General features: G+C 43.7%; 1 protein-coding gene across 1 annotated transcript in view; it reads right to left on the bottom strand.

Moving 5' to 3' along the window:
* The window catches only part of LOC144693984 (mediator of RNA polymerase II transcription subunit 12-like protein), a 590,784-nt gene that overhangs the window by 485,146 nt on the left and 89,550 nt on the right, over positions 1-16,088 (bottom strand). Inside the window, exons 7-8 of the mRNA XM_078564267.1 lie at positions 12,058-12,168; positions 6,495-6,767 (exon numbers count right to left, since the gene is read on the bottom strand). Of these exons, the coding sequence (XP_078420393.1) occupies positions 6,495-6,767; positions 12,058-12,168 (384 nt within the window). The remainder of the gene's footprint in view (positions 1-6,494; positions 6,768-12,057; positions 12,169-16,088) is intronic.

Genomic DNA, 16,088 nt, shown 5'->3' with positions numbered 1-16,088 from the left:
AGTGGAGGAGAAAGAAAAGAAGCCAGACAGAATTTTCAAGGCATTTTGAAATGGATTTATTTCAATTTGGCACATGTGCAGTGGTGTTAGTGGATAGGACTAGATAATTGCAATCACTAGATGACCTTGGGTGCCTTATTTTTTAAGTTTCAACTAGCCTGAGCCAAAAAGTAAGTTAATACAAATTATTTCAGCATCGTTGATCATTCCTCCTCCCATACCTATTTCACTTCCAGTGTTGAACTCATCCAAGAGTTGTAGTTGCCCACGTTTCATCTTGTTAATGGGGGAGGATTAACTCCCTCCAGTTAAAACGAACAAAAACCTGACCACTGAACAGGTAACTTCTGGTGACTCTATATAATCTTTCTTCTACTTGCATTTTCATTGCACTGTGGTTTAAAAACAGCTCACCAGCTTCCACTCGAATTCAATGTGTCAACTTTTGACTCCGTAGTAACACCCCTGCCTCCAAGACAGGAGTCGTGGGTTTGAGACTGACTCACTCCAGGGACTTCAGCCACTCTTCAGGCTGACACTTCAGCACGGTGCTTCAAGGAGTGCTGCACTTCTGAAGGTGCCACCTTTCCGATGAGACATTAAATCAAGGCCCCACCTGCCCCCACAGTTGAATGCAAAAGGCCCCTTGGCACAAGTATTAGAGATGAGCAATTCTTTCAGTATCCAGCCAAGATTTACCCCTCAATAAACATCATAAGAGCAGAAGACATCATGGTGAGACAGTGGCGTAATGGTAATGTCACTGAACTAGCAATCCAGAGGCCCTGGTTAATGCCCTGGACACACGGGTTCAAATCCCACTGTGGCAGCTGGTGAAACTTAAACTCAATTAATAAAATCTGGCACTAAAAGCTAGTCTCAGTGACGGTGACAGTGAAACGCTCATTGATTGTAAAAACCATTTAGTTCGCCAATACCCCTTTAGGGAAGGAAATCTGTCGTCATTGCCTGGTCTGACCTACGTGTGACTCAAGACTGCCCTCAGCGATGGTCTAGCAAGCCACTCAGTTCAAGGGCAATTAGGGATGGGCAAGAAATGCTGACCTTGCCAGTGATGCCTGCTGCATCACTGAAAGAATAAAAAAAAGGTTCACACTTTAAAAAAGCTTTGCTACACGCTTCACAAAAGATACTTTAATGCCACATTTGCAAGCAAAACACAAAAGCAATGCCCTGTTAAACTGGCACGTGTTTAAACCAGACCCAAGTAACATTAAGCCTAGCTCCTGCCGTATCAATCATCCCTGTCAAAGCAACTAAATATTTGCTTAAACATAAAAGCTCACAACCGACCTTGAGGGTTTCTGCCAAACAGTTTAAAACAGACCGAGGATAAAACAAAGTTAGGAGATGCGCAAATATTTAATTTGTGAATGGGGCCACAGCTCCACACTTCTGAAATTCCTTCCATATTCCAAATCATAACAAGTGCTTGGTTGAAAGAGAGAGCCTGCTGGAAATTCATGACAGGTCAATAGGCAAGTACTCGAAAGAAAGAACCTGGTCTTCTATCAAACTTTTCACAACCTCAGGACATCACAAAGCGCTTTACAACAAATTAGAGCCATAGAGTCAGAGTTATACGGCACAGAAACAGGCCCTTCTGCCCATCGTGTCCCTGCCGGCCATCAAGCACCTCTGTATTCTAATCCCATTTTCCAGCACTTGGCCCATAGCCCTGTACGCTATGGTGTTTCAAGAGCTCATCTAAATACTTCTTAAATGTTGTGAGGGTTCCTGCCTCTACCACACCCTCAGGCAAATTAATTCCTTTCTGAAGTACAGTCGCTGTCATAATGTAGGAAACGCGACAGCCAGCTGGTGCACAGCAAGGTCCCACAAACAGCAATGGGCTAACGGGCAGATAGTCTATTGCTTTTTTTCAGATTGAAGTTGGGCGAGGAATAAATATAGGCCAGGAAACCGGAGAGAACTTCCTGGGTCTTCCTCAAACTTGCGACTTAGGATCTTTCATGCCACCCGAGAGGAGCGTCTGGGCCTCGTTTTAACGCCTCATCTGAGAGACTCCTTCAGCACTGCACACTAAAGTCGAGATTTTGTTCTCGGTCTCTGACGTGGACCTTGACCCCCACAGAACTTTCTGGTTCCAGGGCGAAAGCACTACCCACTGAGCCACGGCAGACACCCTAAAAAAGCAGGATGATCCGTAAATGTTTGAAACACAATTGTCCGTCATACACGAAACATCGGCCTGCCTTTCTCGTCTGTGGGCTGCAGTCCCTGCAGCGTTTTCTACCTTCATTTCAAGCTTCCAATATTCCTGCCTCTTAGTAACATGTCACCCACTCGACATGTGCAACACCTTTCTCAGGGATAGCTAGTGAACGTTTCTGTTCAGCAGGAAGAGTTTGTTTTATTTGCTCCCACTCAATGCATTGAAAGATTTTCTTGAGCTGTGATGCACATTTGTTTCCTTGCGCGCCCGCATTGTTAGATTCACCTTCTAAATCCTACCCAACTGGATTCCAGGATAGAGGCTTCCAAACTTCTTCGCTTTGGGACTTGGCTGCAGTTACAAACAAGACACTCCTCTTACTCTTTGTCATAGCCTTTGAAAGCACAAACAGCAAACCAATTTGCTGATGAATCAACAAATATGGAAAAAAAAAAGATATGATAACATTGGCAATCGCTCCACTAAACTTGGGAAGCCCTGTTTGTCAACACAATTATCACAATATAATTTCTGTTGTAATATAAATAACTATAACAAGCTCTAAAACATTGCACTAGATTGTTGTATTGGTTTATTATTTTCATTCATTACAGTTAAGATCATGACATGTTGTATCATAGTTTTTCTAAAAAAATCTTCAAAAGGAGTGAGGTTTGACGCTTTTTAGATTTGGTGCATGCTTCAAATGCTCTGAGGTTATGGAAAGCGAGCTAAGAAATCAGAGCTCATGACCCTGTAAGAAGTCGTACAGTCTTGTTTCACACATCGGGCATCTTCATGGCCTTTTTCCAAGTTAGATTATTATTTTAAATGCTCAATTACGGACAGTTTGTGGACTTGTCCCTTTAAGAAGTGAATTGCGATTAGGTCAATCCCGTCAGAGAGAGGAAAGGAAGAAGAAGCAAAGAGAGAGGGAGAGAGAGGGGGGGTTGGGGAAAGTGAGAGAGAGGGGGAGAGGGAGAGAGAGAGAGAGAAAGAGAGAGGGAGAGAGAGAGAGCGAGAGAGAGGGAGAGAAAGCAAGAACACACTATAAGTGAGAGGGAAAGAAAAAATCCTAGTTGAAAGCTGAACCAACCTCCCAACAGCAGATAGAGGAACTACCAACCTACATGCCAATTATTCTCCTCTATTATCATGTTTCATGTAATATTCACTAACTTCTGTCGATACACAAGGCTGCAGGTACGCCATCACTTGGAAACCTACATACTCCAGGATCTAGCCCTACCACAGACTGGAGCCCTCGAGGAGACAGTCCCAGACTTCTTCAGTTTGGCACAAACACTGAAGTCCTGCTCAGGGGGAGGAGTCTTCTAGTTTCCCTTTAACTTCAGAGACCAGCGAAACGCTGAGAGAAACAGAGAACTCCCCCCGCAGCATCTCAGGGCTTTGAAATATAACTCTACTATTGTGTCGCTGTAGATTTGAGCGAGAGAGCATTCGGGGGTTCACTGGACCCCTTTTGTAAAAACTAACAAGTAGGTTATTTAATAATAGCACCAGGCAGGCAACCAGAATTTGGGAGTCCAATTCCCATTATGGCAAGTAATGAAACTGAATTTAATCAATCTGATATTTAATAGGCTAGCATCAGGTGTTAGGAACTAGAGATAGTTTTAAGTAAGTTATATTTGTAATTGTGGGTGCTAGGTATGAGTTTTAGCTTTAATGTTTAAGTTGATTTGTATTTCTGTATTTGCGTGTTAAGAAAGGGGAAACTTAAGTTTTAGATTCACTTTAAAAGATATCTGCATTTTAATGAGATATTATAACTCTTGAAGAGAAATAAAACAAAGGTATAAAAAAAACTGTGCTGTTGCCTAGCAACAGGGGTAGAGAGAAAGAAAGAGAGAGAGAGCGAGAGAGAGAGGCCACACACACAGACACCGAAAGCAAGTTGGTCAGTGTGCTTTAAAGTTGAAAGGAGTTGCCAGCAGAAGCAGCAAAGGAGGGGGATAAATAGCAAGTCCCAAACTAAAGCTGGAAACAGGAGTTAGAAGCTGGGCTGCAGGAAGCTGCAGGAAGCAGGCTTCCCCAAAGAACAGAAGGAGGGGGTCCCGAGAAGACCCTCGAGTCAAAGGTCAAGGACAGGAATCTAGAAAAGGTCCTGTTGAGTGAAGTTGAGTGAGGAGCAGAGAAAGGCTCCAGGACTAAAGGGAGAAAGCTGCAGGACGCAGACTTGGAACAAAATAGGCTTGCAAGAAGCAAGAAGATCCAAGACAGACGAAGTCTGAAACTCTTTACTATGGGTATGTGAAGCAGTGCCGTCCGGTTGGCACGGCTGAGTCTGACAGAGAGTGCGTGGAAGGAAGCTTGTATGCATGTGGCGATCCAGGGGAGAGGAACATCGGAAGGAGAGTCCGAAATCCTAGAGGTGGACCTTTGCGGAAGGCGCCCGAGGGAAAGCGTCGTTTGGGAGTAGATTCCAAAGCAGCTTCTTCAAGAGTGGAGATTGGAAACCCTCGTGTGAAAGACAAGTTCAGTGAAACCGGCTGGTTCACAGTGTGACAAGCGTCTGGAGGAGGTTGGGGAGAGATCTACAGCATCTGTTTCGGGTGGTATCTGTCACTTGGTTTCAGAGTGTGGTGTGCCTGACCACAGGTCACCTATTGGCCTCATGGACTGTGTACTAACTGATGAGAATTTTCCTCCCGTCGGGGGGGATTGTGCGGGGACGCGCCGCCATTTTACGTGGGCGGGCCAATTAAGGCCCGCCCAGCATGACGCGCGCCTGGAAGCGCTGAGCGCTCCCTGTGCGGGCAGTGGAGGGCTCCTTGCGCTCTTATGCGCATGCGCACGAAAGAGCACAGGGATCTCCCTGAGGCACGGAGGCGCTTCAGGAAGATTTGCTTCAGTGTTAAACTTTTAAATAAAGGATTTTTAAACTTTTGTAACGTGTCCCCTCATGTGACAGTGTCACATGAGCTGGGACATGTTAATGAAATTTTGGAAAAAAATTTACTGATTTTTTAAACACTTCATGAAACCTCATCCCGCCTGTGGATGAGGATCCGTGAAAAATGCGACGGCCGCCTGGGCTTTTTGCCTGCTGCACCCCCCCCCCTCCCCCCCCGGCCCCCCACCCCCCCCCCAACCTTAAGGTTGGACAGGCAGCTCATTTAAATGATTTAATGTCTTTATAACAGGCCTTAATAGGCCTTTGACAGTTCGGCGGGCGTGCAATTGAAAATCTGAATGACGGGCAGTGCCCACCACCCCCTCCCCCCTGACGTCACCGCCTGTCATTTTACGCGTCAGCAAGTGGGCCCCATCCCCGCTCGCCAATGGGAAAATGCTGCTCACTGTGAACGTTAGAGTATATGATAGTTTTTATAACTTGTTTTATCTTTATGAATCTGTATATATCTGTAAAGGTATGGTTGTGGGTGAAGGAGTATTGTAATATAGTTCATCTTTTCTTGGTTAATAAATGTTTTATTCTTTTGTTACAAGTCCATCTGCTGACTCCTGTGACCCTGTTCAGTAGCCACTCTCCACATGTCTAACAAAAAATAAAAGTTAGGATCCATCAAGCCAACTGGCTTGTCCAGTAGAAACGTCAGCTGGAATAGTGACACAGGAAAAATGATCAAAATTGTCACGTAAACTAAATTATTAAATTAATAGCTTTCAGGGAAAGGATACCTTGTCAGGTCGGTACATGACTCCAGTCTCCCAATACGTAGTTAGCTCAATTTCCCCTGAAGTGGTCTAGGAAGCCACTCGGTGTAAAAGCAATTGTTGCACACTAAAAGGGGTGCAGAGGTTCAAAGAGAAGGCTTGCCCCTGGTCAAGGCAATAACTACAACCTTGCCGGCGTTGTCCACTTCCAGAGATCAAACGTTACAAGAAAAATTAAATGGTTACTGAGTGGCCGCTCTCACCTGCAATCAAAACAAATTTACCAAATAGGATTGGCACTGAACTCTCTCCTGGCTGGGCGAATTGAACCCCATCTAATTAAGGCGAGGCTATCTGCAAATTAACACTATAGCTACAGAATTCCCTTCCTAACACCACTTCACCACACATACTGCAGCAGTTCAAAGCAGCTCACTGCCACCTTCTCAAAAGGCGACTAGAGATGGCCAATAAATGCCTTGCCATTGACGCCCACATCTCATGACTTTCCCTTTTCCATCGGCCAGCTGTCCTCAACAGATGCAGTTATTTTTTCCCCGGAAGCAATTTTCAGAAAAAGAACTTTTTAAAAAAAAAGAATCACAATAATCATGACACTGGGACACAGTTTGCTAAATATGAAGGAACCACTCACCTGCAACATGCAGCTCAGGCCATAAACTAAAGGACGATGCTGAGGACACGAATGGAAATCTGAGAAGGCCGACTGCACCGGACTCATCACTACAGCTGGAGCGGCAGGACTGGGGGCAGCCAGAGGAGCGTTATTTGGTCCGATGATCATATGAGGTGAATGTGCAGGAACAAGATTGGAAGTGTTTTCACTGAGAAGAACAGAAAGTCTCCTGGCACAGAAATAAGCAAGGCGACGGGACAGATAAGCCGACTGCACAAACTCTTCAGAGTACTGAAAGAAAGAAAGAAAGAAAGGATCAACCGTCGGATAAAATCATGTTTATAACCACCTACGAGACATTCTGCAAGTTTGATCAGTTTTGACCCATTTCTCTGCCTTCTATCCTACTCCTTCTACGCCTTGTATCGAGCTCCTTTCTAATCTAAACAAAACAAGTGTCTAGCCAGGAATCAAGTGAGACAGCTGTAATGGCAAAGACCAAAGAGAGGAGACCCATCCCAACTTGTACTCAAATATGCCTATCTATAGATTTAGGGTATGGTATTGTACGGTCATGTTACCAGAGTAGAAATACGGATGCTTACAGTAAAAATCCAGGGAATGCTCATACAAATCCCATCCTGGCAGTCTGGGAATTGAAACGGCTTAAAGCTCACATCTGGAAATAAAACTTTGGGATCGGGGAATGGGACTACAGAGTCGTAGGATTGTCACAAAAAACACAAATGGACCATTCATATCTTGGAGGGACTGGAACATGCCATTTTTACCCACACTGGCCCATATGTGATTCCAGTTCCACACCAGCATGATTGAGTCTTAGCCGCTTCCTGAAGTAGCCCAGAAAGACACTCAAGTTCCATCAGTTCAGCGGTTCAACAAGGCAGCCCAGCGCCAGGTCCTCAGAGCAACTACAGACGGGGAATGCTGATCAAGTGATGCACACATCTCAAAAAGGATTTTTTTTTTAAAGAAATACACAGCAGATTATAATCCGTCAATGTGACCCCATTGCAAGGATACATTACGGTACTGGGACTATGGCAGCGGTTTAATTATCTATGGACCCATCTCTGGAGTAACACTGGATCCTAAACATATTCTAGCGATCACAGTTTCACGATAATTGTGACTATTTTACCATGTTCATATTTCCGTTTCAGATAAAGGGCGGAATATTGTCGTCAGCCTTCGGGGCAGGCCCGACACACCGATGCGTAAAATGATGCGTGTCCCCCCCGACGTCATGGCACGTCATTTCGATATTGCGTTCAGCGGGCACGCGCCGGAGGCAGCTGTGCGCCCGCCGAACTGTCAACGGCCTATTAAGGCCAGTAAGAAAACAATTGACCTTATTAACAACGCTGCTCGTCGAACCTTAAGGTCGGCGGGGGGGGGCAGGCGAAGAGCCCAAGCGGCCTTCGCATCTTCCAGGAAACCTCATCCACGGGCGGGATGAGGTTTCCTGAAGGTTGTATAGAATTAATAAATAAATTTTGTAAATTTCACAAATATGACCCAGCTCACGTGACACTGTCACATGAGGGGTCATGTTTAAACAATTTTTAACTTTATTTTTTTAAAACTTCTATTATCTACTTAATCCCCAAGGCAGCTCCGTGCCTCAGGGAGATTGCTGTGCTCTTTCGCGCACAGGCCCTGACTCTCCCTCCTCCCCCGCCCGCTACCAGCCACGTGTTACACTGGGTGGGCCTTAACTGGCCCGCCTGGGTAAAATGGCGGCGCAGGCACCCCCACCCGGAGCTCCCAGCCCACCCGCCATAGGTAAGATTCTACCCAGAGATGATGAGAACCAAACTGACAGTTGCAACAACAAGCAACTACAGGAGAAATTACCCAATTTCACACTGCATTTTATATAGGGAATGGGACAAGTCTCCATGAGTTTTTAAAACTGTGAAAAGTGATGGCGTGCTAGAAAAGCACCACTTGATCGTGATACAAAGCCTTGGAATAATTTCAGCCTACTCCAAAATACCAAAAGGCCATACCCACCTAAGAAGCTGTGATGAGTTTGCCTGCTATAATTGTACCATGTCGAGGTTAGCGGAGGAGAAGGTGATAATGTATGGAAAGAAAATAATTATCGCCTGTGGCTTTACTCAGACTGAGATCTGGAGTTCAATTATAGACTATAGTTATGATGTTTAACGTGGTCCATTCTGAATGAGTGAGCTCAGAAGAGCAGGGGCTTGAAGCATGGAATTCAGCAATGACATGGTAAGAGGATGTGACTGAATTTTAAATTTAGAATTGCCAAAATGGTAGAGAATCACTCAATAACAGCATTGGGGATGGGTGAACTTTGAAACCACTATCCCTGACCCCATAGCATATTAAATCAAAAAGCTGTACATAATTGAAAATGGGTTTATCCAATTGGGGAATTAGAATTTGGCTTTAAGTACCAATTTCCTTTCTGAATAATTGGTACCAAAGCTGGCCACTTATAGAGCGCCTTACAGCTTGCCTAGAGGTGTCAGCTGTGGCTCAGTTCATAGCACCCTCGCCTTTGAATCAGAAGGTTGTGGGTTCATGTCCCACTCCCGGAAACCAAGAACTATGAATGTACTCGAAAGAGTTACAATCTGTGACTGTTGACAACTCGAAAGAGTTACAGCTTGCCTATTGCAAACCCTACACTCACTGTACAATGTTGAATTAGATTGTGAAGGAGGTCAACCTTAGGTTGCCTTACTGGAGTTTTAGCCTATCAGGCTGCTGAGGAACCTTGGGCCAGAAAGTATCTTTAAACCAACCTAGGCTAATAGTGCTCACCATTGCTTTTTCGCGAATTGGGCAACAGCTTCTGGCCAGCATAAGTGTACAGTCAAATGCAAAAATCTAGAAGCTGCTGTCGAAGATGTGCCACTCCATTGGAAGCAGCACAAGAACAGCATTGCCCCATTTCAAATACACTGAACAGCATGAAGTTCCTGTACTTACATCAGATTTGGGCTATACTCACCAAAGAAAGTTAGAACTGGTCCCTTTCAGTTGAATTAACCTTTTTCAACTTAACTACTGTCAAACAACCTCTCTGGCAATGAAAATTAACTTTTACATACATGGAATCTCATTCATTCAGCCTTTAATTGTTGCTCAAGATTTTTTTTTTTTGCAACAACTTCTTTGGGTCTCTTTTTATTCTTCTCTTAATCCAATCATTCTTCCCTTCCTTCATTTTGCCTTTTGTACCTGATTTGATCTTGAATTCACTATTTTAACTTACAACTTAGGTTCTGCATTGTTCAGTAACAATTCCTTAACCTGACTGGTTAAGGAGATACAATGTTGGTTGCCCTGTACGTACAGGTTCAAGACGCCCTGTGGAAGGCACCGCCCATTGCGATATCTCACTTGCAGCAACTTGTCTGTTAAACTTCCATGAATCACGACAAGGGCAAGTCTAACTAACACCATGTACCATTCAGATGAAAGCAAAAAAACTGCGGATGCTGGAAATCCAAAACAAAAACAAAAATACCTGGAAAAACTCAGCAGGTCTGACAGCATCTGTGGAGAGGAACACAGCTAACCTTTCGAGTCCGAATGATCCATTCATAACTGTGCTCCTCTCCACAGATGCTGCCAGACCTGAGTTTTTCCAGGTATTTTTGTTTTTACCATGTACCGTTCGTTAGCTGTTTACAGTAAGTCCCAGTCCATTTATGTTTAAACATTCTGGGGGCTGAAGTCCACGTGTGCAACAATAATAGTAACATGGCTGCACTGAGCGTCATCTCAATTGGACCTTGTTACTCAGAATTCCAGACTGCTCCTGTGAAGCACCTGGGGACATTTTATTACATTAAATGCGCTACGTCATGTTGTCATGTTCATGAACAATAACTTGTTCGTTGTTGCTCGAGATTGAAAAAAAAAATTAAAATGTCTTTTTTCGTACTTTTTCTTTGTGTCCCTGTTTACTGCACTCTTAATCCACTCATTCTCCGCCCCCCTCCACCAGTTTTACTTTCTGAACCGATTTGATATTGAGTTCAGCATTCTAACTTACACTTCCTGGTTCAGATCCTTCGCTGCTCATTAACAATTCTTTAATCTGGTGATTGGTTAAAATACACAGTTAAAAGCCCTGTTTGCACAGATCGCAGACACCCTGTAGGAGGCTTTGGCAGCAAAGACAAACTTCCAAACGGAACCACACAAAGGCGACTCTAGGCGATTCCTTATGTAATGTGTTCAATCATGTTACAAACCTTGTCTCTAATGCCATGTCCTCTGGCTATTGAAAACAAGATGGAATCAGAAAGGATTTTCCAAGAAATGCTCAGGACAATTTAATTAGCTCCAGCCCTATTCCACTCAAGCTAATGGTAGCTGTTTACTGCCTCATAATTTCTCAACTTTATTCCTACTTGCCATTTGTCCATCAGTGAGATCTCTACACACCCAACCATAGGTTGTAGCAGTTCAATGCATGACATTTCAGCCAATCAGATGCAAGAGTGACACAGACTCTACAAATGCAAGAGGGGCCTGCGATTGAATATATAGATTTTTAAATCAGGATAATGCAGGTACTTATCAAAAAATTTTAATGAACTTATCAAGAACACGGGAAGTAATAAATCTTTAATTCTGAATTATTGTATGCCATCCTATTTAGGATTCTATTCTTTCTCTGCTCAATGAGGTGATGGTTGTCAGTGCTAAGAAATCGGTAACGAGTTCCATTTTAGGGCTGCCATTGTTAATACTCTGATCAGCACTGGATTTTTCAGCAGTTCTGCTCTTTCCCAACAGGATCTATCAAGCCTCAGTTCATCAGAATAGTATGAATTCTCCATTTCCCAGGCTAGTCATCCCTAGTCACCTCGCAACCAAGACAGATAATCGCTGACAAATAAGGGACAGATTGACAATCAACTTCCAAAGTGGAACCAAACTGAACTTTGGAACTTAGCTGGCACAGAACTAATACCTCCAAGTTGAGAGGAGCCCTTCAATCCTACACACTGTACTGGATTCAAACCCAGCCATAAAATGCCGGTGCTAAGCCACAACAATAAGCTCTGTGGGAAGTTTGTTAGAAACATTTAACAACATTTTTACATGGGATGCTTCCTTTTGATGCACTACACTGAAAGCCTGGCTCACTCCAATATAAGTAGTGAAGCTGTCTATAGAATGCAGTAGGGAGGCAAGGCTGCTGTTATGTTAAATATTGCAGAAACCCGTGTGACTGCTTACCTAAAAGTTATCCTTCAACTGCAAAAGTATAACTATGTATGTGTGTCATTTTAAATAGAAATTTAAACAACCTGAGAACATTTTATCACCAAACTTTTTGTTTAGTTTCTATGCAAAGCTCATCAAACAACAAAAATTGTGAATTTTTTTCTTTAAAAAAGCACTTTGACGATCGAGGTATGTAGATAATTTGAAGCCAAGAATCCCTAACTCCAGACTGGTTAGGCTAGATGGGCTTTCCTTTATTCTATTTTCTTCATAACCACCTACATATATTTTATATCTGTTTAAAAGTGAGGAAAGGAGAAGTACTCTTTTTGCTTACCTGGAGCATTAGGGGCAACAGCAACTTAAGGAGTTCATCATCTGCCGGTCTGACCTTTTCTAGGACATCCAGGATCCAGGTCAAATACTCGTGTCTCTCCAACATCCCATCCTACAACATGGCATGAATGCAAGTTTAAATAAGCTTCTTTTTTTCTGTTCCTCGTGCTTAGCAAATCAATGCACTATCTTTTACAATGACAGCGAGCAACTTCAATCCCAACATTCCTACTGCCTGCAAGAACTTCTAATGCATGTAACCGGGTAGCATATCGCACAAAAATTGTAGAAACTTGCAAGATGCATTGCAGGGGCTCGGTCAGTACCATTCGCAATGAACTAATCTCCAAGGGCAAGTGGAGTATAAATAAACGTTATGGAAATGGAAACCTTTCATCAATACCAATGACTGCCTAAAACCAAACCCACCCAATGATACAGTTAATAAATGGCCCTGCTTAGGATTATAGTGTGGAGGAAAGAAATGATGCATCTCAAACTGTTGAATTTAACTGACTGCCTTGGCATAGCAACATGAAGACAGATGGGTCATTCGATGCAAACACAGGTTTATCAATAGAACTTCACACAGCGCTCAGTTACACAGTCATCTTGAGATGGGCAGCTCTCGAGCTGTCTCTATTGACGTCGAGACACAGGAAAGAATTGTCAAAGCAAGTGTAGCTTTCAGCAGATTTCAAACAATAATCCAGGAATGAAGAGGAGTAAATCTGCCTACCAAAGTGAAAGTCTATAGAGCATTAGCCCTGCCCATTCTGCTCTACACATGCGAGACTTGGACTGTGTACCAGCATCATGCCAAGATGCTCAACCACTTTCATTTGAGCTGTCTTTGGAGGTTTCTGCAGATGGCAGGGCAAAATACCAGACACTGAGGTGCTCACCAGAACTGGTATGCCAAGCATCTGCACCATATTGAGGCAGTCACAACTGAGTTGGGTTGGTCATGTAGCCAGAATGCCTGACACTCACTTACCAAAGTGAGTCTGCTGTAGCGGGGAGGGGGCAGATATCGAATCTGGGGTGTGCTCCCGTGGCCCATGAAAGGAAGCATTACAAGGACACTTTGAAGGCTTTACTTAGGAGTATTGATATTAACTTCGAGTCCTGAGAGAAGCTTGCCCCTGAGCACAATCAAATAAAAAAAGGGTGCAGCCTCCTTCAAACACAAGTGCATATCAGACGCAGAGAGAAAATGTAAGGAGAAGAAATCCCGAGCCAGCAACTCGTCCAAAACTCAATGGTCTGCGGTATCCTGTCCTATTTAGGGCAGAACATTCCGGGTGTCAAATCAGCCTTAGCGGTCACCTATCTGCCCACCGGAACCCTACCAAACACTCCAGTTGACGAACCGGTCATCTTCGCTTCGGAGGACGAACAAGGAAAGTTCCGGACCAAAAAGATAGGAACAGTGATTTTAGGTGATTGCATTCTGAACTGAGATGGGAGAGTCGAGGCACTTAAATGGTAAAGAATTTGACAATGTAATTTAGATTTGAAACTGGGTCATTACGAACATAACCAGGCAATTGTATGACTTTTCTTTTAAAATGACAAGATATCAGAAAATAAACTGCAATTCATGCACAGTATGGATCCACGTTCTGAAAATATGACATTACTGCTAAATTGCCTACATTTTGCCCACTGTTCTTAAAGAGCGGGGCCAGGGTGAGGTGAGGTGAGGGCCAAAGAGAGGAAAGTCAAAACTAGAACAATGAAAATGGAAACATTCATTGAAATAGCACATTGAACACAGGACTGGATATGAAAAGTCAGTCACAAAATGTTTTATAAATCATTCTAAATATTGAAAACTTAAACGAATTTCGAGAGGATGGTTGGGCAAAGGACATTCACAAGCGTCGGTGTTAAACATTAAGCTGCTGGGAGACGCAGATATGCAAACACACCCTCAGCTACTAGACCGAGGCCTGATTTGTGGTGGCCCATAGCTGACAGAGCAGAATTTTTTTTTTTAATTTATTCATGGGATGTGGGCATCGCTAGCTAGGCCAGCATGTGTTGCCCACCCCTAATTGCCCTTGTTCAGAGGGCATTTTAAGAGTCAATCACATTGCTGTGGGTCTGGAGTCACATGTAGGCCAGACCAGATAAGGACGACAGGTTTCCTTCCCTAAAGGACATTAGTGAACCAGATAGGGTTTTTAAACGACAATCGGCAATGGTTTCATGGTCACCATCAGACTTTTAATTCCAGATTTTTATCAAATTCAAATTTCACCATCTGCCGTGGTGAGATTCAAACCCAGGTCCCTAGAGCGTTACCCTGGGTCTCTGGAACACCAGTTCAGCAACAATACCACTGTGCCGCCGCCTCCCAAATAGAGAACTCTCCTTAGAACGTGGACAGAAATGTTGACATTACAGCATTATTGCCAATACTGCAACAGGCAGTGCATATTTATATGAAAAGTCATACATGTTGCACACTCACTTGCTTGTGTCACAATTTTAATCACACCTACAGAATTACTATATACACCTGTTACAGCTTTTAGTCTTCCAGAAGTCAAGTGGGACACCAAGCTTTACTTTCTCTTTCACTGCCTTTCATCCCCTCTAGTGCTACTTGCCCACCCACTGCCACTTATGGCTGGTTGTTTACAGCACTTTACAGGCTCTGCCTGCCCTTCACTGTCCACTATCACTACCAGTCCACCAGCAACCCCTTCCACAACTATTTCAAGTTGCTATGGGCCTCTGGGGAGAGTGGGCAAGTGAGGGAGCTGAATGTGGGGGGGACTGAGAGAGAGAGCAGGAGGAACAAATGATGGAGAGAAACAGCAGTTATAGACAGCAGGAATAGAGTTTCAAGTCAGCCCTATCAATGCTTTTTTTTTTCTCCCATCCTCCCTCCCCCACCACAAGAATGAAAGAGAGGGTGCATAAAGAGATGGTAAGAGAATAAGAAATTCGCTAGCATTTCCCTCAGGATGGGTGAGACCAGGGGAATGACATGGGAGAGATAGGGCAGAGGAACATAGCAATGATGGAGAGCATAGTAACCTTGGTAACAGACACTAATGTAAGGGTACCTTCCTATTGTTAAGTTACAATGTCAACATCTATGTCCACATTTCCAATAGGAATTCCTTATTCAGCTCCATCAACAATGAGCTGTCATTATTGAGGCCTCAATTCAGTAGCTGGTGGTGTGGTATCTTCTCTGCCTCCAAGCAGCATAAGGGCACAAGGCAAGGACAATAAGGTCAGCACATAGGCATGTTCATGGTGTCAAAGGGCGTGTGCAGGAAAACAAAGTGCACATTTGTGCAGCTGGGGAGGGTATTGGGACTGAGAAGAGAGTTTTTATGAAGAGAAAAAAGTAGAAAAGCCTTAAAGTAATATATCAAGATTCTATATATAATCTTTTTTGTGTTAATTATTCTCTATGTATCTCTGCTTCTCTGTGCCATCCATGTGTTGGGTCTGGCGGAATGCAAATTAACACAAGCAGCAATTGCACCTATCTTTAGAATATTTGTCTAAGTAGAATTGGATTTAAACACAGTATATTGTCCAAATAAAAGGAACCAACTGCAGGCCCAGAAAGGTGTCGGTGGCTATTCCTCGGAGCTTATTTAAGACAAACTGTCTGCTAACTAATCTGATGTAGCTCAGCACACGAGGGAACAGTCTGTTACTTTCCTAATTTTCACTTCATTGAGTCAATACATTACAGATCAACCTCTAGTGCTGAATTAGGCCATATTTTACGCTAGCATGATCATAGGTTCAAACAGCAGCACGTGCTCTCATGTGGCTCACAGCCAAGGGCTGTGACAAATATGACAAGAGACACAAAAGCAATCCGTTTGTGCCCCAAAAACAGAAACCTATAGTCTTTCATGTTTTACTTTTACAAGGAATTGTGGGTGGAGGCGGCAAAGTCAGGAGCCTACGAACAACGCACGCAGAGCATCTAAAAGATGTGGGGGCTGAAACTCTGCTGTGCAATATTCATAACAAACCCATTAACATGCTCAT

Source organism: Cetorhinus maximus, chromosome 19 (genome assembly GCF_964194155.1).
Source record: "Cetorhinus maximus chromosome 19, sCetMax3.hap1.1, whole genome shotgun sequence".
NCBI lineage: Eukaryota > Metazoa > Chordata > Chondrichthyes > Lamniformes > Cetorhinidae > Cetorhinus > Cetorhinus maximus.
The sequence above is the reverse complement of the archived record's forward strand: the minus strand, read 5'-3'. Positions and strand labels throughout refer to the sequence as shown.